Raw genomic sequence first — 21,998 nt, 5'->3', positions numbered from 1 at the left:
GTATATATCTTTAGGTACAATCACATAAAAAGATACGCTATGATTTTGTTACTTCATAAATTCTTCCTTTGCAGAAAGAATACAGATACATTATATGGCTGCAATTAACATTACATAGGATCTAGCATTGCTTTGTAAGTGTATATTCTTCACAAAATATCACATTCTACAATGCAAATGGCAGCCGTTTTGGCTCCAAGGGCTGTATGGGAAAAAGGGGTTTAGCTCTAGATTAATATCCAGGTTTTCACAGATGTATGTATGTGTAAGAATAGAATAGAACAGAATAGAATAGTTGGAAGGGACCTGGGAGGTCGTCTAGTCCAACCCCCTGCTCCGGCAGGAAATCCTATACCATTTCAGCCAAATGGTTGTCCAATCTCTTCTTTAAAATGTCCAGTGTTGCAGCATACACAACCTCTGGAGGCAAGTTGTTCCATTGATTAACTTCTAATTCTAGGTTGCTTCCCCTTGATTGGTTTACATCCATTGCTTCTTGTCCTGCCTTCAGGTGCTTTGGGGGAATAGGTTGACTCCTTTTTTGTGGCAACCCCTTAGATATTGTGCAGTTTTTAATTCATAGATGTACTACCAATCATTATCAGTAAGGGGGGCAAGTGAGCAAAGAACTGCTGAAATTCCTACTAAAGCAATGGATGACCAGAGTTTCTTATACTATGTTTTTCATCAGGTTTTCAGCCTTTAGAAATCTGCAATAATAACATACCGTGATGTCCAATAAATCCTGAGCTTCTGAAAAAGTTATACAAAATACTTCACATCCTTTTTAAAAAAACATTTCCTGTATTCATTCTGAACTTTGGAATTTCCTAAAGAGACTCAGAATATCTTAATATTTTCTTCTAATATAGTAGCATACTATCAAGGAATATATCTGTCATGGTGAATGAGGAACAGAATGAAGACTGTGAGAGCTCTAGACAAAAATATTAATTTTACATTACAGTAATTCGATTAATAGGATTATTCTGCATGTATATAATTATTATTGCTGTCACATTCACAATTACTATTTGGTAGCAACTTTTGGAAGACAGTATATGGACAGAGAATCACCATATATTTTACTTACTTTATAAAAAAACAGTAGTTACAAATTGGACCATCATTCTTAGTAATGAAATTGAATTCAACAAGTGCTACATTTATATACTGAAGAATGTCATGCTATATGTGCTTTATTTTCTTGAGCAAGAAACCCCAAAAATCAGAATTGAAGCTTGATCACAAGAAATAAGCTAAATATAAAGCATGTTCAAAAATTCATCCAGGCACAAGAATTTTCAACTCTCATTTTGGACCATTTTCTTAATCTTTGACAAGATGCTTGACATAGCAGAGATCCGTTGTGGGTCTTTAACTTGGTTCACCTGAAACTAGAAAACAAAAATATCAAACTATATCAAATAACATATCCATTACTTTAGAACTGGCTTTTAAGAAAATATTCAGATCCAACAGTTGCCAGGGTAAGGAAACTGACAGGTTAAGGAAAGCAGTATTGCCATGTGGTATTGCAAGTCTTGGTCTCTTTGTGTTCTGTGGTGTCACAAGCACATCCTAAAAGGGCAAAGCATGCAATATAACACCATGACACTACTATTCTCATTCTCACAAAAAAATCCCCTGCGCACTGCTGTATCACTTATTCTATAATTAAAGGTAAAGGTTTCCTTCACACATATGTGCTAGTCATTCCCGACTCTAGGGGGCGGTGCTCATCTCCTTTTCAAAGCTGAAGACCAGCGCTGTCCGAAGATGTCTCCATGGTCATGTGGCCAGCATGACTAAACACCAAAGGTACACGGAACGCTGTTATCTTCCCACCGAAGGTGGTTCCTATTTTTCTACTTGCATTTTTTACATGCTTTCGAACTGCTTGGTTGGCAGAAGCTGGGACAAGTAATGGGCGTTCACTCCATTATGCGCCACTAGGGATTCAAACCGCCAAACTGCCGACCTTTCTGATCAACAAGCTCAGCGTCTTAGCCGCTGAGCTACTCCGTCCCTAGTATTCCGTAATTAGGATGGGTTCAATTTCCATACTTATTTATTTGAATGGTTAATTTGTCAATAATTGTTTCCCACAATGGTTGGCAGTCATGTTGGTATTGTGGACACAATTTACAAAAAAATATTGCTGACTACATCCTTAATAAATGGTTTTGTAGTTGCTCTTTCTCAGACTACCTCAAGACTACCTTCTTGCATAAAACCCTTGCTGGAGTTGCACAACTTACCACTGTGACAGTTTATACAGTATTATACATCACACCCTGAGGCTGGTATTCTAGATTCTATTGGGATGATGCTCCCTAAAGTTTTTGTTCCCACACCCACGTTGGTTTATATTTGTCCTCAGTCTTATTAGGCATTACTGTATTGTCATATCAAAAACACTGCTATATGTTTTGCCTGATCTGTTTTATTTTCTTTTGAGCAGACCTCGGGCTTTGACTGTTTATTTAACAGAGAATGTGCCCTCAACTGAGTCAGTCATGACTGCCTGTAAATTTTTAATAACCTCTTAGCAGTGATGTTCAATAGCATATAATCTATACTCTCTGCATAATGCTTGATATATAAAATATTACTGATTTCTCTGTGGGAAGTACTGCTTGTCTTTCTTTGAGCAATCTACTTTTCTGCTGTAATGTTTGTTTCTTTTTCTTTAGTAAATTTTTCTTTAGTAAATTTACCAGTTCAAAGGCTAAAACAGTACAGCAGTTGTCTTAAAAACAATGAAGTAATAACCCAAGGAAACAAAAGTAGCATTATTTTTTTTACTAATGTGGCATATTTATGCCAAAGAACTTGGGGGGGGGGGGGCTTAGGGCTGGGTAGAAGCCCACTGAAAAACAGGTAAGATTGTTCTATTAAGAACAATAGGCCCAGAACAAAGGAATTAAACCAAATTAAAACGCAACTGGGAAATATTTAACAAAATAAAATAAAAACAATAAAATAAATAACATTGCATTTTTAAATGAAATAATAACAAATTTAATCCCAACACTCCGGGTTTGTGGCTTGCAAGGAGTGCCGTACAAGTTTGCCATCTCCATTTAACTGCAGCAGCAAGGATTGCTTGGCACTGTCAACAGTGCAGAATGAGTAGGACCATCCTGTGACAGGTATTCTTTCTTAGTTGATGCTGCAGCAACAATAAGCGACTTTACTGTCGAGGTTAAATTGAGGCGGTGATATTATGCCTCCCACCGTCCACTCGTGACTTGTGGCAGGCGGGCATCCTTGCACTGGTAGCCGACCTGCTCCAGATATCCCGCGCACAAAGGAGTACTTCCCTCCAAAACAGGTTGAATTAATTTCTTTCTACCCTTCAAAAAAGGCTGTTTCCCATCAGGCTAATCCCTCCCTCCCAGACAGGTTGAATCTGTAAACTACCCAAAGTCGTTTAGATAGTGAGCTAGGCGGTGTCTAAATTGATAAATAAATAAACATGAATGTCTCTTCGGAAATTATCTCTAACTCTCAGGGCTCCTCACTTGTAAACACAAATGTATTATTGCTTTTGATTAAAGTTTTATCACAGGAGATTTAAACTCAGCAGAGACCTTTATTGGAGAATACAATCAAGGCGAGTGCTGAAATAATACCGAGTAATTAAGCTGTAGAATGCCCCATTAAAAAGAAAAATGTCCATATATTTATAGAATGCAAAGTAAGGACTTAGCTCAGCCATCAATGAATGCTAACAATGCATTGTAGTTGTAGTAAAAATTGCATATATGAAGATGCATAAGCCTTCCCTTCTATTTAAACTTCACATGTCTAAACATCTTGAAGAAATGTAAGCAGAAAATTCATATATGTATATGTAATTAAATGGTTACATGTAAAAGTACATTAATAAATATTTGAACGATTATACTAGGGAATCCACAGGAAAGTGGCAAGATCTTACAGACAGACCTGGAAAAAGATCAAATTATAAATTTTAAACCTTGCATTTATAACTAATTACCTTGCTAAGAAGCATATCAAAAAAGGCAGTATCCCAGTAGTCTCTGTTTTCAGCTGGGAGATGAAGTAAAGCTTTGAGACCATTATCCTTCTGATGGTATTCCTTGCCTTCTCTTTGGGCAAAATGAAACTTTAGGAAATATTTAGGACTTATGGCAAAGCTTTCCACTTTGGGATACAAGGCAGTTAGGTAGAGACTATCATTCTTGAACAGATTTTGCTCTGGGTATAAAAAATGGGGAAGATCTTTGGTCACCAAGCAGCAGAGTAAGATCACCAGCAGACGATATACTGATCCTTCCAGACTCAGCCAATCTTCAGAGGAAGGGAAAAAATGAGTAGCCCACAGCAATATCATCTAGGAGGAAGTAGGAATAATTACTAAAGGCAGTGCAAAAAAGCCTTTCAAAGATATGTAAAACCAAACATATTATTATTGTTCATTATACATTGAATATTGGTCTCTGTTCTGGTAAATAATTCATATTTAAAAAATTGGGAAAAATCAACTTTTCCCCAACTTTGGGGACACCAAAAGTAGCTTACTTGTACAGGTAGTCCTTGACTTACGACCACAATTGAGCCCAATATTTCTGTTAAGTGAAGCATTTAAGTGAGTTTTGCCCCTTTTTATGAGCTTTCTTGCCTCAGTTGTTAAGTGAATTACTGCAGTTGATAAGTTAGTAACCCAATTGTTAAGTGAATCTGCCTTCCCCATTAACTTTGCTTGTTAGAAGGCTGCAAAAGGTGATCTCATGGAACATTGGAACTGTGATAAATATGAACCAGTTGCCAAGCATCTGCATTTTGATCATGTGACCATGGGGAGGCTGCAAAGGTTATAGCTATGAAAAAGGTTCATAAGTCACTTTTTTCAGTGCTGTTGTAACTTTGAACAGTCACTAAACAAACTGTTGTAAGTTGAGGACAACCTGTAGTCTTGAAACCTTTGGTCCTTATTAAACATTTAAAATACAGCTTACTATAAGAAACTGAATAGATCTTTTGAGCTTAATTTTGATAATAATAGATGGATCACTGTCTTTTTGAGCCTGTCTTATCTATGTTTCTTAGTGAAACACATGGGAAATTCCATGAGAGGGCATATTGACTTAGGGTTAGATCTCCATTAATTCAGAGAACAAAATTGACATTGCCAACAGATTCGTAATGCGTCAGTACATTTAGGAAGATGCTGACTTTTTGAGTCCACCTTTACCTCCTGGTTAAAATACAGCAGTGGCCAACATTGTGGAAACCTTTTGGGGAAAGTGTGTTTTTGAGGTTTGATGGCTAATAATACCACTTTTTTTTAGTAGTACCATAAAATTATATATCAATAGAAAGATAATTTAATCAAGAATGTAATCCAATAAAGTTTGTTCTATTATCTGTATTCTATGAAAAGGTATAGCCAAATATAGCCAGCAATAAAACCCAGTTAATAGAAGCAATCATTCAATCTTGGTTTCACATTATAACAGCTGTAGAACTAAAAGACTTGGTTCACTCCATGGGAAGACATTGTACGGCCATAATTCATGCTAAAGATTACTCAACTAAGTATTAACTGACATGGTGATCATTTTTGTATATATCATTTTTTCTATGGTGATAATTTTTGTATATCTTATTTTTTTCTACATGTTTCACTTTTCTTCTTTATAACTGCTGTTCTAATAGCAAATCCTTCATAAAAGTTATTGCATTACATTCTTGATTAAATTATATTTCCATTGATATATAATTTTATGGTACTACTCAAAAGAAAAGTAGTGTTATTAGCCATCAAACCTCAAAAATTCTGTACCCTTTTTCCAAAAGGTTTCCACAATTTTGGCCACTATTGTACATAGGAAATTCACATTGTGGGGCAATTTCACTTAGGGTTAGTTCTCCATGAATTTTGACAACAAAATAGATATTACCAATGGATTTGTAGCATGTTGTATACATAGGAGGGTGCTGATTTTTTGAGCTTCCTTATCTACATTTCCTCGTAAAATATATGAGAAAATACCATTGGGAGACAAATTCAGTTAGGATTAGCATTATGTCTCCATGAATTCAGAGTAAAGTGGACATCGCCAACAGATATGTAGTGCATCGATATACTTAGGAGGTTGCTGATATCTATATTTCCTGGTAAAGTACATGGTAAAATTACATTGGGTAGCAAATCAAGTTAGGGTTAGGTATCCACAAATTCAGAGAGCAAAATGGGCATCACTATCAGATTCATACTGTGTTTGGGCCCTGGTTTTTTGAGCCTGCTTAATTTGCATTTCCCAGTAAAATACATGTGCCACACAACAAAGATTTTGTTTGAGCTACTAGATGTTATTTTGGGGAGTGTAGTAGAGTTCCCTGGGTTAATGGTGTAGGGAACAGTGCACTGAAGTATGTTGCTTCTTTGATGTTTCCTAAGCTTTTAAAGTTGCAGTTAAAAAGAAAATGCAGGTACTGGAAGTTTAAAAAGCCATTCACAAAGTTAAGGCAAGATAAGCTTAATAAATTATTGTCCAATTAATAACCGAATTCATAAACAAAGCTGAATAAGAACAAACAATAAATCTTACTTCAGTTCATTCTAAAATTGGCCTCATTTCTCGAAAGAACATATAACTAGCTAAAATCAAAAGGTGTAATAATTAAGCTACATTGCTTGTGAGTTGCATGGCACAGACCCAGATTTTTGTAAAACACGTTCTACTACTCCATCTTTTATGCAGTGGTAAGGAATGGATCACATCCAAAACATGAAATTCTAACTGCCCAAGCAGCATTTGATATTCTGCTAAGTTCGTAAAAACTCTAGCCCTACACTGAGTGAAAGAAAATATTCAGAATATTTCAGAGTTGCTCCCACTTATGGATTTGCAATCATGTTTAATTTACACAATATTCAGCAATTGGTGTAAGCCATATTTAATCTTTGTTCAATTACTATATGAAGCACAGGGAGATAAGTGGGACGCACTAGTCCTGATCTCCAGTACTCTGTTGTGTTCCATAGTAGCCCCCTTTGCCAACCAGACATTAGAGAAGATACTGTACCTACAAAGAGAAGCTTTCTTATTTTCTGCCTATACTTAACTACTTTCCCTACCTCCTCCCCATAAAGATGCTGCCTAAAGGCTTCCTTTAATTCAGAAAATTAAAGCCCAATCTGTCAGGAGCCTTCAGGAATGAAGGGAGGGGCATTTGATCATTCTCCATTATTCTGTGTTAAACTATTAATAGCTATACATCTGAACCAAAATTAAGTTTTGCACTTCTGGAAAAAAAAATCCCACCAACCTTCAAGTGTTGAAATGTGAGCCCCTTTTCCTCTCCTTTCTCTCTCCAATACTCATGGTTGATTTGGTCAAGAAGGCAGAGACTGTCCAGGCGATATCCCTTTAGGGTGCTTACAATTTGAAGAAGTTTCAAGATGGGACGATTGGTGGAGTACCTAACAAGAAAAATATGCAACTGGAAGTTGGCACTTTATTTCAGACTTTAGTCTGCTTCACTGTAGGATTCATTCATCCACAATTCATATTAATATCCATGCTAAGAATTACTGGAGAAGTCAACATGCATATTAGTATTTCAAACTGATTTCTTCAGGATATGGCTACCTAAAACAAGATGACTCTCCACTTACTAACATTTCAACTAGCAAAGGTAATGTTGTGGCCCACCAGCGGCCAGCAGAGTTGGCAGCGGATTTGGACAGTGAGGAGGTTGGGGAGGAAGATGGGCCAGTCCTGGAGTCTGGGGAAGGGTTTGATGAGGGCTCGGTGTTGGAGGCAGAGAGGGAGCCAGGGTCATATGCCAGTTATCAACTGCCTTCAGAGTCAGACATCAGTGAGACAGACGAACAGCTGGAGCCTGTTCCCAGTGTGCGCATGTGCAGAGTTGCCAGAGGAAGAGAACAGCTAAAGAACGGGTCAACTTGGGAGCAAGGCCACAGGGGACAATGAATGCCTTCTCCCAGAGGAAATAAAAGAGGAGCAAAAGGGGAGTAGAGTTTGCAGGAGACAATTAGTTCGCTTAATTGATTCATGACTCTCTGAGACTCCTTGCCAAGTTTTGCAAATATCAGCCTGGCAGCTCTCCAAGTCAAATAAGGTCTGTGACTGTAAATCCTGCCTTGAAAGACTTTGTTGGATGTGAATGAGAAGTAAGTAAGTAAGATCTTTATTACGGTCAAAGACCAGCAATATACATTTGTCTTTACACTATATTAAAAATACTAACATTAAAATATAATTAAAAGTATTTAAATTAAAAGTGGATAATAACATTATGGTCCAAAGATTGTTAAAGATATGTCCAGATAATTGGTACAAGATGGTACTATACTGTAGCCAATTTTTTTCTTATGGACATTGCAGCAGCACAGAACTTTGCCACTGCATACGTGGTAACCGGGTTAGTGTCCTGGAGGAGAAAGCCTAGATAAAAATTGTCTGCTCTCCCTGGCAATCTCTCTAATAAGGGAAGAATATATGCAGACCTGTATAGATCGCAGTGTAATAGTACATGTGAATTATCTTCCACTTCTCCTTTACCACATATACAAACATGTTCGGCTATAGGTGTTCTCTTATACCTGCCCTGGAGGAGTGCTGAAGGAAGAATGTTAAATCTGGCTCTGGAGAAAGCTATTCTTTGTTTTGGAGAGATCAGGTCATTTAGATATCTTGCCGATTCCCACATACCCTGTTGATTCTGTCCCTACTGTGGAAAGGCAACCTATTTAGTTCTTCTTGGAACTCCATGTCCCTCATTCTATTGATTACTACTTGCTTTGCTTGCTCAAAGCCTCGGGACATTAAGCATAATGGTGAAAGCCTATAAGAGCCTAGCTTGTGATCAATTGCTTGTTTCCAGGGGGAAGGGAAATTGTCAGTCAACACTAGTGGGGACAGTCCCTCTGGAAAGAAATGCATTTTAAGCCAATAAATGACCATCATCTTCCAGGCTCTTACTTGAATTTGAAGCATGCCTGTCTCAATTCTTAACTGGGCATTTGGAGTTCCATTGGGAGCAGCTAAGATGGCTCACAGGAATTTTGTTTGAATGGTTTCTAACAAGTCTCTCTTTGCAAGGATTCCTGTTTGTGCCCCGTAAAGAATTTGTGCCAATGTTTTGGCCTCAAAAAGTTTTAAGGCAGCAGGTACTAACTGACCTCCACCTGTATAAAAGAAATGTTTGATTGCATTTGAGGACCTAATGGCTACTTGCAATGTGTGATCCAGGTGAGCCTTCCATGTCCCTAGCGAGTGGAAAACCACACCAAGGTATCTAAATGTTCTAACCTGTTCCAAACTATATCCTTCTATTTGCCAGGAGTATTGGCTTGGTCTTTTGGCAAAAACTAAATTTTTTGATTTATCGAAGTTAAGGACCAGCTTGTTTTGCCTGCAATAGCCGAGTGTTGCCCTAATTGCTCTCTTCAGTCCTATGGGGGTTTGTGAACCCCCATATAAGAGAATTAGCATATAAGAGAATTAGCACTTTGCGTTGTGCTAGGTTAGGAGGATGGAAATCAGGGTTCTGTAAAAGAAAATGAGAAGAAGTCACAGTAAATTAATAAAAGGGTTTTTTGTCAGGATAAGGAGTTTGCTTCATGCTCTTGAGAAGCCTCGGTCAGAATAGGAAATGAAATACTAAGAATTACATTATTATTGAATATCCAGAGAGGTAAGGACTTCCTAGTTCTGTTTTAAGGGACCTAGGGACTGTGGAGACTATTGGCAGCTTTTGGGATTCTAAAGGAGGATGCATTGTTTCTAAGCTGAAATAAATGACAAAGTTCAGCTCACAAAAATCAGTTCCTTGCACAGTTTCCACATTCTAAACTATACAGATTTCTCTGCAAACAACATTAAAACATTCTTGTACATATTTGGCAATCAAAATATGATATATGTTTCCTCTTAGGGAAGAAAGTGTTTATGTATATGTGCATATGTATCTAGAGTCCAACATGTTTCTGTTTCATAATGCATTGGTTTATGCTCTCAGATCTGAGGGTAACTATTTGCACTAACAGGTGAATAGGATTCCACATATATACTATGGAACACATAGGCATGTCAAGGATGGGTAGTCAGATTCAGTAACATTTCCCTGTCACATACCAGTGCTATCATTTTATATGCTATTTTTGTTGCAAGAATGTAGCTATTTCAGTCACTCCTTCATTTGCAGATATGTTACAAGTAAAATCAGCCCATAGTTATGATTAGCATATCTCTAGCCTTCCTCGTTTTGTTATCATGTTCTTGATAATTGTGTGCAAACAAGACTTCCCCACCTATTGTGCACTACACATCAGTTCTGGCCGGATCAAATAGGTTTCTTCTTTGCTTCTGAGGATTCCTTATTTATATACCAAACAGGGATAATTATTTTGTAAAATAAAACATATTATATGTCATAGAAAGGCTGAGAGAGAAAAAAATTTATACCAATATTAAATGCAGCTGTCTTACGCTAATGACCTGAAGGATCTGCCTTTAAATATTTGCAAAGAGCTACCATAAATAATCCCAATATAAAGCAGTCAATTGTTAAATTCATTTTTACCATGGTTAGAACATGGACCAGAATGGCAACTCTCTGATAGAATAGTATATTAGATTACCCCCAAAATCTAAACAATTGCCAATCATAAGGCCACACTTGGAATACTGCCTCCAGTTTTGGTTGCCACACTATAAAAAAAAAGATGTTGAAACTCTTCAAAGAGTTCCGAGAAGAGCAATAAAGATGATTAGGGGACTGGAGAATAAAACATATTAAAAATGGTTGCTAGAATTGAGTATTTCTAGTTTGATGAAAAAAATGACTAGCAGTGATGGCAGTGTTCTCAGGGGCTGCTACAAAGAAGAGGGAGTCAAGATATTCTCCAAAGCACCTGAGGGCAGGACAAGAAACAATGGGTGGGAACTAATCAAGGAGAGAAGCAACCTAGAACTAAAGAGAAATTTCCTGACAGTTAGAACAATTAATCAGTGGAACAACTTGCCTCCAGAATTTGTAAATGCTCCAATACTGGAAGTTTTTAAGAAGAGATTGGATAACCATTTATCTAAAATGGTATAGGGCTTCCTGCTTAAGTAGGGGTTGGACTAGAAGACCTCCAAGATCCTTTCCAACTATTCTATTCATATACCAAGGCCAATTGCTATATAGAAAATAAGTCCCAGTAGAAGAAGCAGTGCAGTTTGTTACTGATGCATCAGTATCTTATCTTCCTACCCAGGTGGAGGACCTTTTCCAAGCTTCACCTGGTATGTCGGTGCCTTTCTCAGATTAGGATGCTGTTACAACAGCAACTCAGTTTCCCACCACCTCATATTTAGACTACTATAACACACTTTACAAGGTGGTTCCTTTGTAGACAACTTGGAAGCTGCAGTTGATTCATATTAACTATAGTCCAACTGCTGATGGCAGGGTATCAGAGTCATATTGCTGAACCTATGTTGAGATCACTGCACTGGTTACCAATACACCAATACAACCATCGTGTTAGTATTGATGTTTAAAGCCATATATGGCTTTGTACCTATGAATTTGCAGAATTGTATTTTGGCCAAAATGAGTTTGCCCTCTGTGTTCATATTGGGAAGTACTGCTTTATGTCCCACCAAAAAGGGGTCATAAATGATAATCCTGTGATCATGGAGAGTCTGCAACCATCTTAAGTACAATGTCTGGTTATTAGTACCACTCATTCATAATACCATCATAAGTTTAAATGGTTGCTCAATGAGTGGTCATTAAGTGAGGGCATGTGGGAATAAATACAAAATTTGGTCTGTTTTTAGTACTCAGAAGCCCATGTGTGTAGCTAAAACTATTTTTAAGTACTCTGTCCCTGGAATAAATACATAGATATGATTGCCAAGACATTTATTTATTTTTAAATTTATATATATGGAATGCCATGAAGCAAGCAAGACACACAAAGTGGAGAAAACTGTGTGAGTTAAGCTTCCATTTTGGGACTGATCAAATTACCAGAGAATTTGGAGCTCAGATGGCAGTAAAAATGAGTCCCATAGAACAATCAGAACCTGATGAGAATTCTGCACCCTGCACAAGTGTTTACAATCTCTGCATGCTTTTGTGAAGAACACATCAATTACTGACAGCACCAGATTATATGTAATCTATTCCGGATGCCAACCTCTTTGAGTTCTACCTATAGAGATTTTATGAATAGTTATAATAGTACATATCATGCCTAAACAAGTTGCTTAAGAAAACCGCAGCAATATTTTGCTTGACAGCTTTAAACTATAAACATTAAACGAAGTTTTAGCTAGCTTCTTTAGATAACTCTTTGACATTGTACTGTTTGTTGCTTATATCAACTGTGGAAAGTGCACAGGTGAGAAATTTTGGTGGCCAGCTACCATACTTAATATTCTTGGAGGGTATGAAACTGCAGTGGTAGAAGGAGCACCTCAGAGATACGTATAAATGGGATAGGATGTTAACTTTTCCTCTGAATTTTAAAGGTTTTTGAATAATTTATTTTAAACTTATAGGTATTATAAAATATTTACTGTGTTTCCTATCTCAAAATGATATATTTCCCTTCCTCTGATTTTTGACATTTTATTATAAGAGGGCTCCAAAGGGCTAGAAAGCACAGGTCTGGAGAGACATGTAACCTTGAAACCTGGTTACTCTAGGACAGTATCATATAATTTTGGACAAAATGTTCTATTCCAAACTCTATTCTTAGATCATTTACATTTGAGCAACCCTGATATACTGTATGGAACTAATGCTTTATCTCTTCATTAGGGATTTATAATATGTACCAAGAAGGAACAAACATTTTCCCATAGGTAAGAAGCCTTGTATTTTATAAAGCTAATTTTCCCATGTAAATTTTTGATATGTAAATTCCATGCTGCTGGGAATTTTGACTGCTAGGAAGGCTACCTAGCCTGTATATTTTTTTTTCTCAGAAATCTTCAGATTCACATGAAGAATACAGGATACATCCACTGCATACATACTTGCATTTAAAAAGAAGCACTTCGTGAACTTGGTGTAAAAATATGATAATATATTGGTAGGTATGAATTGGAATCAAGAAGCCATACATATGATTTATCTTTTTCCTTCCTTTACACTAAACCATAGAAATCTTCTTAGAAGTGCATCTGGGATAAGGTTTTTATGTTAAAGTCGGGCCTTTTCCCATAAGGCAGCTTTCACAACAGCGTTAGTTTTACCTCCAGTGATGGTAACTGGCAGGAATGAAAACAGCTTCTTGACTGACTTTGCTCAGACTGCCTTTTGGGAAACCTCTTTCTTGCCAGTTGTTCGGAGCATCCTGCTTTCTCCTCATTACTGGGATAATGTTGAAGCAGATCGTTTTCCAGTCACTGGACACCAACAAAGGCAGCTGCATCCCATCCTCATTTAACCTCTCAGCACTAAGTTCACCTGATTTAAGAGGGAAAAAAAACACAGTGGATGTCAAAGGAATATAGCAAAGTAATTGTCAACTTCAGCCTCTTTAGGTCCCGGGTCTTAGCATCTTTCACAAATAATGCTTGTGTCCTAAAGCACAAACAGGAAGCAATGCAAACCCCTAATATCAATGAAAAATGGCATGATATGCAGCTTACATCACAAAGGGATAATATTATAGGATTCCACTTATGAAGAGTTAAATATAACTTGTGTACAATAAATCAAAACCATATAATACCATACAATCGCAGAGTTGGAAGGGACCTTGGAGGTCTTCTAGTCCAACACCCTGCCTATGCAGGAAGCCCTATACCATTTCAGACAAATGGCTCTCCAACATCTTCTTAAAGACTTCCAGTGTTGGGGCATTTACTACCTCCGGAGGCAAGCTGTTCCACTGATTAATTGTTCTAACTGTCAGGAAATTTCTCCTAAGTTGCTTCTCTCCTTGATTAGTTTCCACCATTGCTTCTTGTTTTACCCTCAGGTGTCTTGGAGAATAGTTTGACTCCCTCTTCTTTGTGGCACCCCTGAGATATTGGAACACTGCTATCATGTCTCCCCTAGTCCGTCTTTTCATTAAACTAGACATACCCAGTTCCTGCAACCGTTCTTCATATGTTTTAGTCTCCAGTTCCCTAATATGAATTAGTTTTTTATGTTTGCAGGGTGACTTAATACAAGGGTTCCTAACCCCCTGTCCGTGGACCAGAACCAGGTTGTGGCATGCCAGAAACAGCCATGCAAACAAGCGAAGAACACAATTCCCATCACCCGAGATAACTCTGCTCTACCTGATAGTGATAGGAATTACAGTCCATTCATCTAGAGCAGGGGCACCCACCTTTCATACCTCAGGAACCACTAAATTCTTAATATTAAATCCTGTGGGCCAATCATATGAATTTTTAAAAAGATAAATAGTATTAGTGCAATATAAAATGCAAATAATTTTTCTGCAGACCACCAAAATTTTCTCATGGACCACCAGTGGTCCACAGACCACCAGTTAGTGACCACATCTAGAGCAGGGCTGTCAACTTGTGGCCCGCGGGCCAGATGTATCACGCGGTTGACAACACCCATACCCAGTCTAGCAAAGGGGGAAAGTCATGATAGGTCACATGATGCCGCCGTGACAGTGCAAGTTGACACCCCTGATCTAGAGAGTACCAAGTTGTAGAAAATTAGCAAAAAAAATTAAATAGTGTTTTGAATCAACCTAAGTATTCGCAATAGAGTTAGCAGCGGGTGTTGACAGCCCATAGGTGTTGTTCAAGTTCTTATTTGAATAACTGCTAGTTGTGGGGAAAATAACAAAGAGAATGAGCTTGGGACTTGTTCAGACCCTGACCTGTTATGCATATTCACATAATGCAAACATGTTAGTTTTTCCCCCCACATCATCTGTTTTTCAGTAATGTTTATTCCATTTGTCTTCCAAGAGCAACGTACCATTAGAAGGGTGGGGCAGAAAACAAATTTGTACTGCCTTTTTCTGCCCTATCTCTGAATCTACAATCCTCATAATCTTCTAACTGCTTTTTCTGTATAAACCTATTTTTGCCATTTTATCAATACCGCATTTAGTTTTGATTGTACAATTCAAGCAACTGTGTTTTTTATAATATTTTAGAAATATATTTAACATTAATATAAATGTTTCTCCTTATCTTTAAAAGTTCAAATTATCCAAACCACTATAGTGTTAACAATTTCTAGTTATATTGCAGGACTGCCACTCTATCCAGAGGATATCTGCATTTATAATGTTTTATTCATTTCTTATAGTGTAGTAAAACTTGAGGAAAAAATAGGTGCCTGGACTACTTTATTTACTTACCTATCATATGCTGTTAACTCTGAACAGCATGTACTTTCCCAACATTCATAAATTATTATGAGAACATTCAGCCCAGCACTCTCCATAGCAAAGGAGCCTCGGTCTCAATCTTTTCATTACCAACTGGAACCTATCCTTTAAAAAGAAGACCACCAATGGTGATCATCACTCTCAACCCTCAGAGACTATCCCAATAGATACCATGATAAATAGTGAAGGCTCCTGAGATACCAGGCAATATTCAATTGAACGTCTCCTATCTTGTATCACCAGACTATCCATAATGTGTGTTACCTGGAATGTTTTATAATATACATTATGTTAATACAAAATGAATGAAGCTTATAACAGAATTTTGGCAAACTCTATTCAGTCCAAGCAATTATGCCTTAAGAGCCAAGGTGGCACAGTGGTTAGAGTGCAGTACTACAGGCCACTTCAGCTGACTGCTAACTGCAGTTCGGCGGTTCAATCTCACCGGCTCAAAAGTTGACTCAGCCTTCCATCCTTCCGAGGTGGGTAAATGAGGACCCAGACTGTGGGGGCGATATGCTGACTCTGTACACCGCTTAGAGAGGGCTATGAAGCGGTATATAAATCGAACTGCTATTGCTATTGCTATGCGTTGTTTTATTTCCTTTCCGTTTAGTTTTGCACTACCCCATTGTGCTCAGTTCTCACTGGACCCATTAGGTTTCATTCTGGTCTACTTTTGTAAAGGCTTATTCAAATCATTTAGATATTGCCTTGGATAAAATCATGGAGGATATGTGAAGTGTCATGTGCTTAGAAAAGCAAATGCCACTGTTTCAAAATGAACAATCTAGAAAAAATAAGTATCATGGAAGATGATACATTTATCAGTAAGCTTTAACAAAATTAAACTATATATTAATTAACATATATACTATATGAGGCAGAACTACTTAGTAGTATTTTCCACAATAAAGTAAATAAGTACATTAAAACATTGTGGTCATTACTACAAAAAAGCATAGTTTTGTAAAGAATAAGTCTTGCTATATTAACATTGCAGCACCTAACTTTTTAATAGGGAATGTTTCTTAGCAGAAGATGGGAATGTTACAGACACAGTAGATCTACTGAGAACCAAATTGGTGTAGTAATTAAGGGGTTCGCCTAGCTACCAAGAAACTGTGGCCTCCCTTGAACACAAAAACTGACTGGGCTATTCTCTCTTATCCCAACCTGACTCACAGGGTTGTTGGTTGGGAAAAATAGGAGGAAAAATAGTTATGTTCACTGCCTTGAATTATATATATATATATGTATATTATTGGAAACCTTCCAAAGTCACAGGTAAGATAGGTTGTATAGAAATATGACTAAGATAATAAATGTAAAAGGCAAGATTAATAGCAGCAGCATCTTGATTCAAAGTACCTCACGAAATTCTAATTAAATATGAGGTAGCATATCATGACAAATAATATGTATTTGGTTGGAGAATTGTACTCCAAGATGCTCATCAATGTCTCCTTATTAACTCAACAGTGATAATTGATAGCACAAGATTCTGTACCAGTTCCATGGCTTTTCATTATTTTATTAATATCTTACAGTTATTTCATTCAAATTTATTTTTTGGATGAAATGACTCATTTGACTTGAATGAAATCACATTTGCAGATGACACAAAATTGAATAGTGTAGCTAACGTGTTAGAAGACAAAATTCAAAGTGACTTTGACAAGGAAGAGAAATAGCTGAAATAACAGAAATAAAATTGAATAAGGACAAAGGCAAAGTACTGGCTTCAGAAACAAAAACAAATGCATGGAATAAAATGAGAATGACTTAACATTAGTACTTGTGAAAGAATTATAGTGGATTGCAAATGAAGTCAGTGTGTGATATCACCTGCCATAAAAGGAAAGGAACATTTTTTGTCAACATCACAGAAATATAGTTTTTAAATTACAGAAGTAACAGTTCCACTTCTTGTTTGTTGTGTGTGTTTGCTTTGATCAGACACTTCATTGAGTATCCAGTTATGCAGAACATACTTTAGAAACTTGAATAGGTTCAGAGAAGAACTGTTAGAATGTCCTAAAAACTAAGTATTCTAAAGAGCTTGAAGGAGCCTGGTTTGCTTAGCCTGGGAAGAGAGCTAAAAGACATATGGCCCTCTTTAAATACTTTTAAAAGTTATCATACACAAAAGAAATCAAGACTTATGTTCCATCAGACCAGAGTGCAAAGCATGGAATGATGGATTTAAGGTATAGGATTCCAAATGAAAGATGGTGGAGGTATGCAGAATCCCAATAGTAAAAACTCTTGACAGTGGTACCAGGAAACAAGAGGTGATAATCTGCTTTCATAAAATATGCGTGAATAACACAAGGAATCCCCAACTAAGATCACAACTAAGCCGAACAAATCTGTTCTCAGTGAGACAGATGTTAAATCAGTTTTGCCTTACTTTAGACCATTTTTGCCACTGTTATTAAGTGAATCGCTGCATTAATTAAGTTAGTAACACAGTTATTAAGTGAATCTGGCTTCCCCATTGTCTTTGCTTGTCAGAAGATGACAAAAGCTGATCCACATAACCCTAGGATACTGAAATTGTCATAAATAGGTTGCCAAGTGTCTGAATTTTGATCACTTGACCATGGAGATTCTGCAATGGTCATAAGTCACTTTTTTCAGTATCATTGTAACTTCTAATCTTCACTAAACAAACTGACCGAGGACTAACTGAACTTAAAACTGGATCAATGAATAGAGGCATAGACCTGCTGGATGTAAATAGCCTATTTCAATTCCATTACTCTGTAATCTGATCTGAAGTAAACAGAGGCCAAGTATATGTATCCCAGCCCTCTACTGGTCCTTGTGTTCTGAATATCTTTCACGTCTGTCCATGTTCAGTTTAAGCTAAAGAATTGTATTAAGGACGAACACAGCCATGAGGTTGCCCATTAACAATAAGATTCTGATTAAATAGGAAAAATAAGTCAGCTGGTCATAGTCTGCTGAGATACACTTATTATAATTAAACTTATTATTTCACCAATTTGTATGGATTTTTAAATTGTTTTCAATTTTGTATAGCCTAATGATGCACACATAAAATGATAGATTCAGATTATAGAAATCTGCATTATGTTTTGTTGTCTTTTTAGTAATGTACTTCTTCTGTTTCAGAAATAAATTAAAATCCTGCCCTGGAAGATATGTATAGTATATAGGTATGTACGTATATACTCGAGTATAGGCCGACCCGAATATAAGCCGAGGCACCTAATTTTACCACAAAAAACTGGAAAAGTTATTGACTCAAGTATAAGCCTAGGGTGGGAAATGCAGCAGCTACCGATAATTTCAAAATAAAAATAGATACCAATAATGCCATTGCCCATTGAATACATATACAGCCTGCCTGTGTCCATTAAATATACAGTAGCCATTGTAAAAATTTGCTCTGCATAACAAATTATTATCACACAATACCGGTGTATTCAATGAAATACTTCACTCACCTCATGATGCTGATGTCCCGCTGTGATGATGATTCACGAGCGTCACCCAGCGGCATGGCCCCGCCCCTTTTTCTCCTCCATTTCGGGCAAATTTTTCACTGACTCGAGTATAGCCGAGGTGGCTTTTTTCAGCCCAAAAAGTGGGCTGAAAAACTAGGCTTATACTTGAGTATATACAGTATATATTCTTCAAATAGCAAATACCTTTTCAATTCTACTGGAGTTTATAAAAGATTTTCATTGTTTGGTGTAACAGTTACTTTTTATATTTGGTTCTTGCTGTGTTATGATTATTACTCTGCTTTTATGCATTTTACTGTAAATTGCTCTGATTCAGTTTTAAATCAGTTCCTGAATTCTTCCTGGCTTGATACAGGTACCTGAGAAAACATTGCTGTAGGGTGTAACAGCATCAAGCAGATTGGAAATCAGCAATCACATGAGGAGAAAATGCATTCCCTTAAAAACAAGCAGAAACCAAGTTTCTTGAGCCAAGAAAAAACATATCCCAAACAAAGTATAGCATCACAATAACTAAGTAATAACTTAGCAGAACAATTTGAGACTGGATAACAACACAGTGTGAGTGTTATAAGTGTAAATGAGAGCTGTAAAAACCTCTGCTAAACTTATAATTTTTAAGGAAGCCAACTAGGGCAAAGCAACATATATGCTCATTTCAAGCCCAGTGAACTCTTCTTAGATAATGCACCATAAGAAATAAGTACTACAGGACCATCCGAGTTGATTGAGCACCTGTACCTTTTCAGGCTTCAGTGGGAGCTTGAAAAAAAAAAAGCTTCCAACATTTTAAGGAATCCACCCATTAAGTCAGGCAGTGGTTCTTTTTTTAAGTCACATTCCTTCAATGAATAACAGAAAGGTGCCATGCCAATGTGAGGTATGAAGCACTTCTGATTAATGTTCAACGTGTAGGGCTTTGCCTTCTCCAGAAATGACTCAAGAGAAGCTCTTTGGGACTTGGTGCAAACATCACTTTGCTATTCTTAAAGTAGCTGGGCTTGTTTCCAAATTTCTATATAAACCTTAAAAAATGTGGGTGCTCCCAGAATGAGCAGAAATGACATGTTCATTCTCATGAGGTGTAAAACATTTCTACTAAAATTCTAAAGCATTCTTTTAAAGCATTGTTAGTATTTAAAGAGAAAGGCAGCTTTCATTTTTGAATATCATACAAATAGGGCTACAGATCTGAGCCGCAAAATCTGAAAGAGCAATAGATATCAGTAAAAATTACATGTTCTTTATTACCTCCTATTAACTTTGTGTGTGTGTATGTGTGTGTGTAACCATACTCACATTATTTAACTTATTAATTGGTTAACATTATTTAACTGGTGGTGCCTGTAAGGCTCTTGTCCATACAATGAAATGAACAGTTTGGGAAAACATTTAAAGCAACTGAACATAACAGTTCAGTGACATGGCTGCTTTTACAAGAGGTCTACTCAGTTCATTCTACAGCATGGGTGTCAACTTGCTTGCGGGCCGGATCCAGTACATGGGGGGCTTAGATCTGGCCTGCAGGTCTGGCCTGGAAATATCAAGCACCAGCCTGTGGTGCTTCAGCCAGACAAACAGCCATGGGGGGGGGTGTCATGAGGGACCCCCGCCTGGCCCATTTTTGGCCTGGACAGCTTCTGCAACACACTGCCGGCCAAAAACAGAGCTCGGGAGAGCCGCACGCACCCTGCCTGGGCTCTATTTTCGGCCTCCATGGCCTCCTGCAACATTCTGCCAGCCAAAAATGGGTTACAGTTTGTTGATAAGCTGTCATATATATAATGCCAAAGTCTCAAGTTCTAGTATCTGCCATAACATGTTCAGCATTCCTGGACAGAGCTGTTATCATAGTTTGATGTATTGTCTAATATACTTCCTAAGGAAATTTATTACTACATAATAGTTGTACAATTGCAAGATCAAGCCAGAATCTCAGTACTGGTATGTGTTTTAATCTAAGCAATGTGTTGCATTAAAGATCTACATTTAACTAGATATCCAACAAATATCACATCCAGCCTTATTAGCCGGAAGAAAGAATCAACAAGGATAAAGCCTAAGTGAATATTAAAGAAATACAAGATAAAAAAGAAAAGTGAACCTCCAAATTTAATCGCATCTCAGACAAAAGCATTTAGTTCTAAAATTCAAGATGTCTCATATTATAGAAGATAATATGAAGTTCCTTTTTTCTGCATTGCAACTAGCGGTGGTATTCACTTACCTTCCTTACCGGTTCACAAAAGTGAGTTTGGATAACTGTATACCATACCCGTTTATATTGTTGTTCCTGGTTCTCCTGGTGTGTTTTATCATACACGCTTGAGGGTACAGAATAGTACAACATATGCATTGTAATTTTTTTGACATATACCCTCACAAGAATAACATGCTGCTTTGATTAATAATTTACATCTAACTTCTTGTATTCTTTCAATCCTCTCACTTTTCAAATGCTAATCCTGAATAAATATTTTTTAAAAATATTTTCAATAGCTTGCTATCGTTCTCTCTTTACCTCCGAGACAGTACCTGGCTTAATAAGGTTCTGGTGCTTGCAGTGAACAATGGCAGCAACTATCAGTTCTTTCAGGAGATGAAGAACTTTGCCTGGCACAATATGTCCCCTGGAATCGGCATCATCCACAGCACTGAACACATCTTGTTTGGTCCAATTTTCCAGATTGGTTTCTTGCTTGGGTACCCCTAAATAGCATGGCCTCGGCATCTGGCAATTCCTATGAGTAACATTCTCAGAATTACTTTGTTCATCTGTACATGGTTGCAGCAGGAGAACCTCAGCATTGACACATAAGGGAACCTCCATGGTAACTTCATCTTCTGCGGCGGAGAGGGAAAATTCCAAGGCTTCCAAGTTTCTTGAATAATCGACTATAATTCTAGGATCCATTGTCTTGACTCTTTCCAGTACAATAAGCAAAATGTTTTCTGCCTTTTGAAAATGCTGCACTCTCTGATATTCACGGGACTGAATCACCTGAAGATAGCTGTGCCAGTTAGGAACCTTGTCTGCCATGATGGAAGATTGGCAGAGATGAAATTCCTCCTGTAAATCCTCTTGTTGCCCAAGGTAGCTCTGGAAGCAGACAAAAACATTG

At 37.3% G+C, this 21,998-nt stretch overlaps 1 protein-coding gene across 1 annotated transcript; it reads right to left on the bottom strand.

Moving 5' to 3' along the window:
• Window positions 1–501: 501 nt before the first annotated feature.
• Window positions 502–21,998, bottom strand: MAB21L4 (mab-21 like 4). The gene is made up of 5 exons (XM_032225523.1): window positions 21,412–21,998; window positions 13,260–13,473; window positions 7,306–7,459; window positions 4,007–4,363; window positions 502–1,397 (listed from the first exon to the last, which is right to left on the bottom strand). The coding sequence occupies exons 1-5, from the start codon at window positions 21,914–21,916 to the stop codon at window positions 1,305–1,307; spliced, it is 1,323 nt and encodes a 440-aa protein (XP_032081414.1). The 5' UTR covers window positions 21,917–21,998; the 3' UTR covers window positions 502–1,304.

Source organism: Thamnophis elegans, chromosome 10, assembly GCF_009769535.1.
Source record: "Thamnophis elegans isolate rThaEle1 chromosome 10, rThaEle1.pri, whole genome shotgun sequence".
Classification (NCBI taxonomy): Eukaryota; Metazoa; Chordata; class Lepidosauria; order Squamata; family Colubridae; genus Thamnophis; species Thamnophis elegans.
This window is presented reverse-complemented; position numbering and strand designations above follow the sequence as displayed.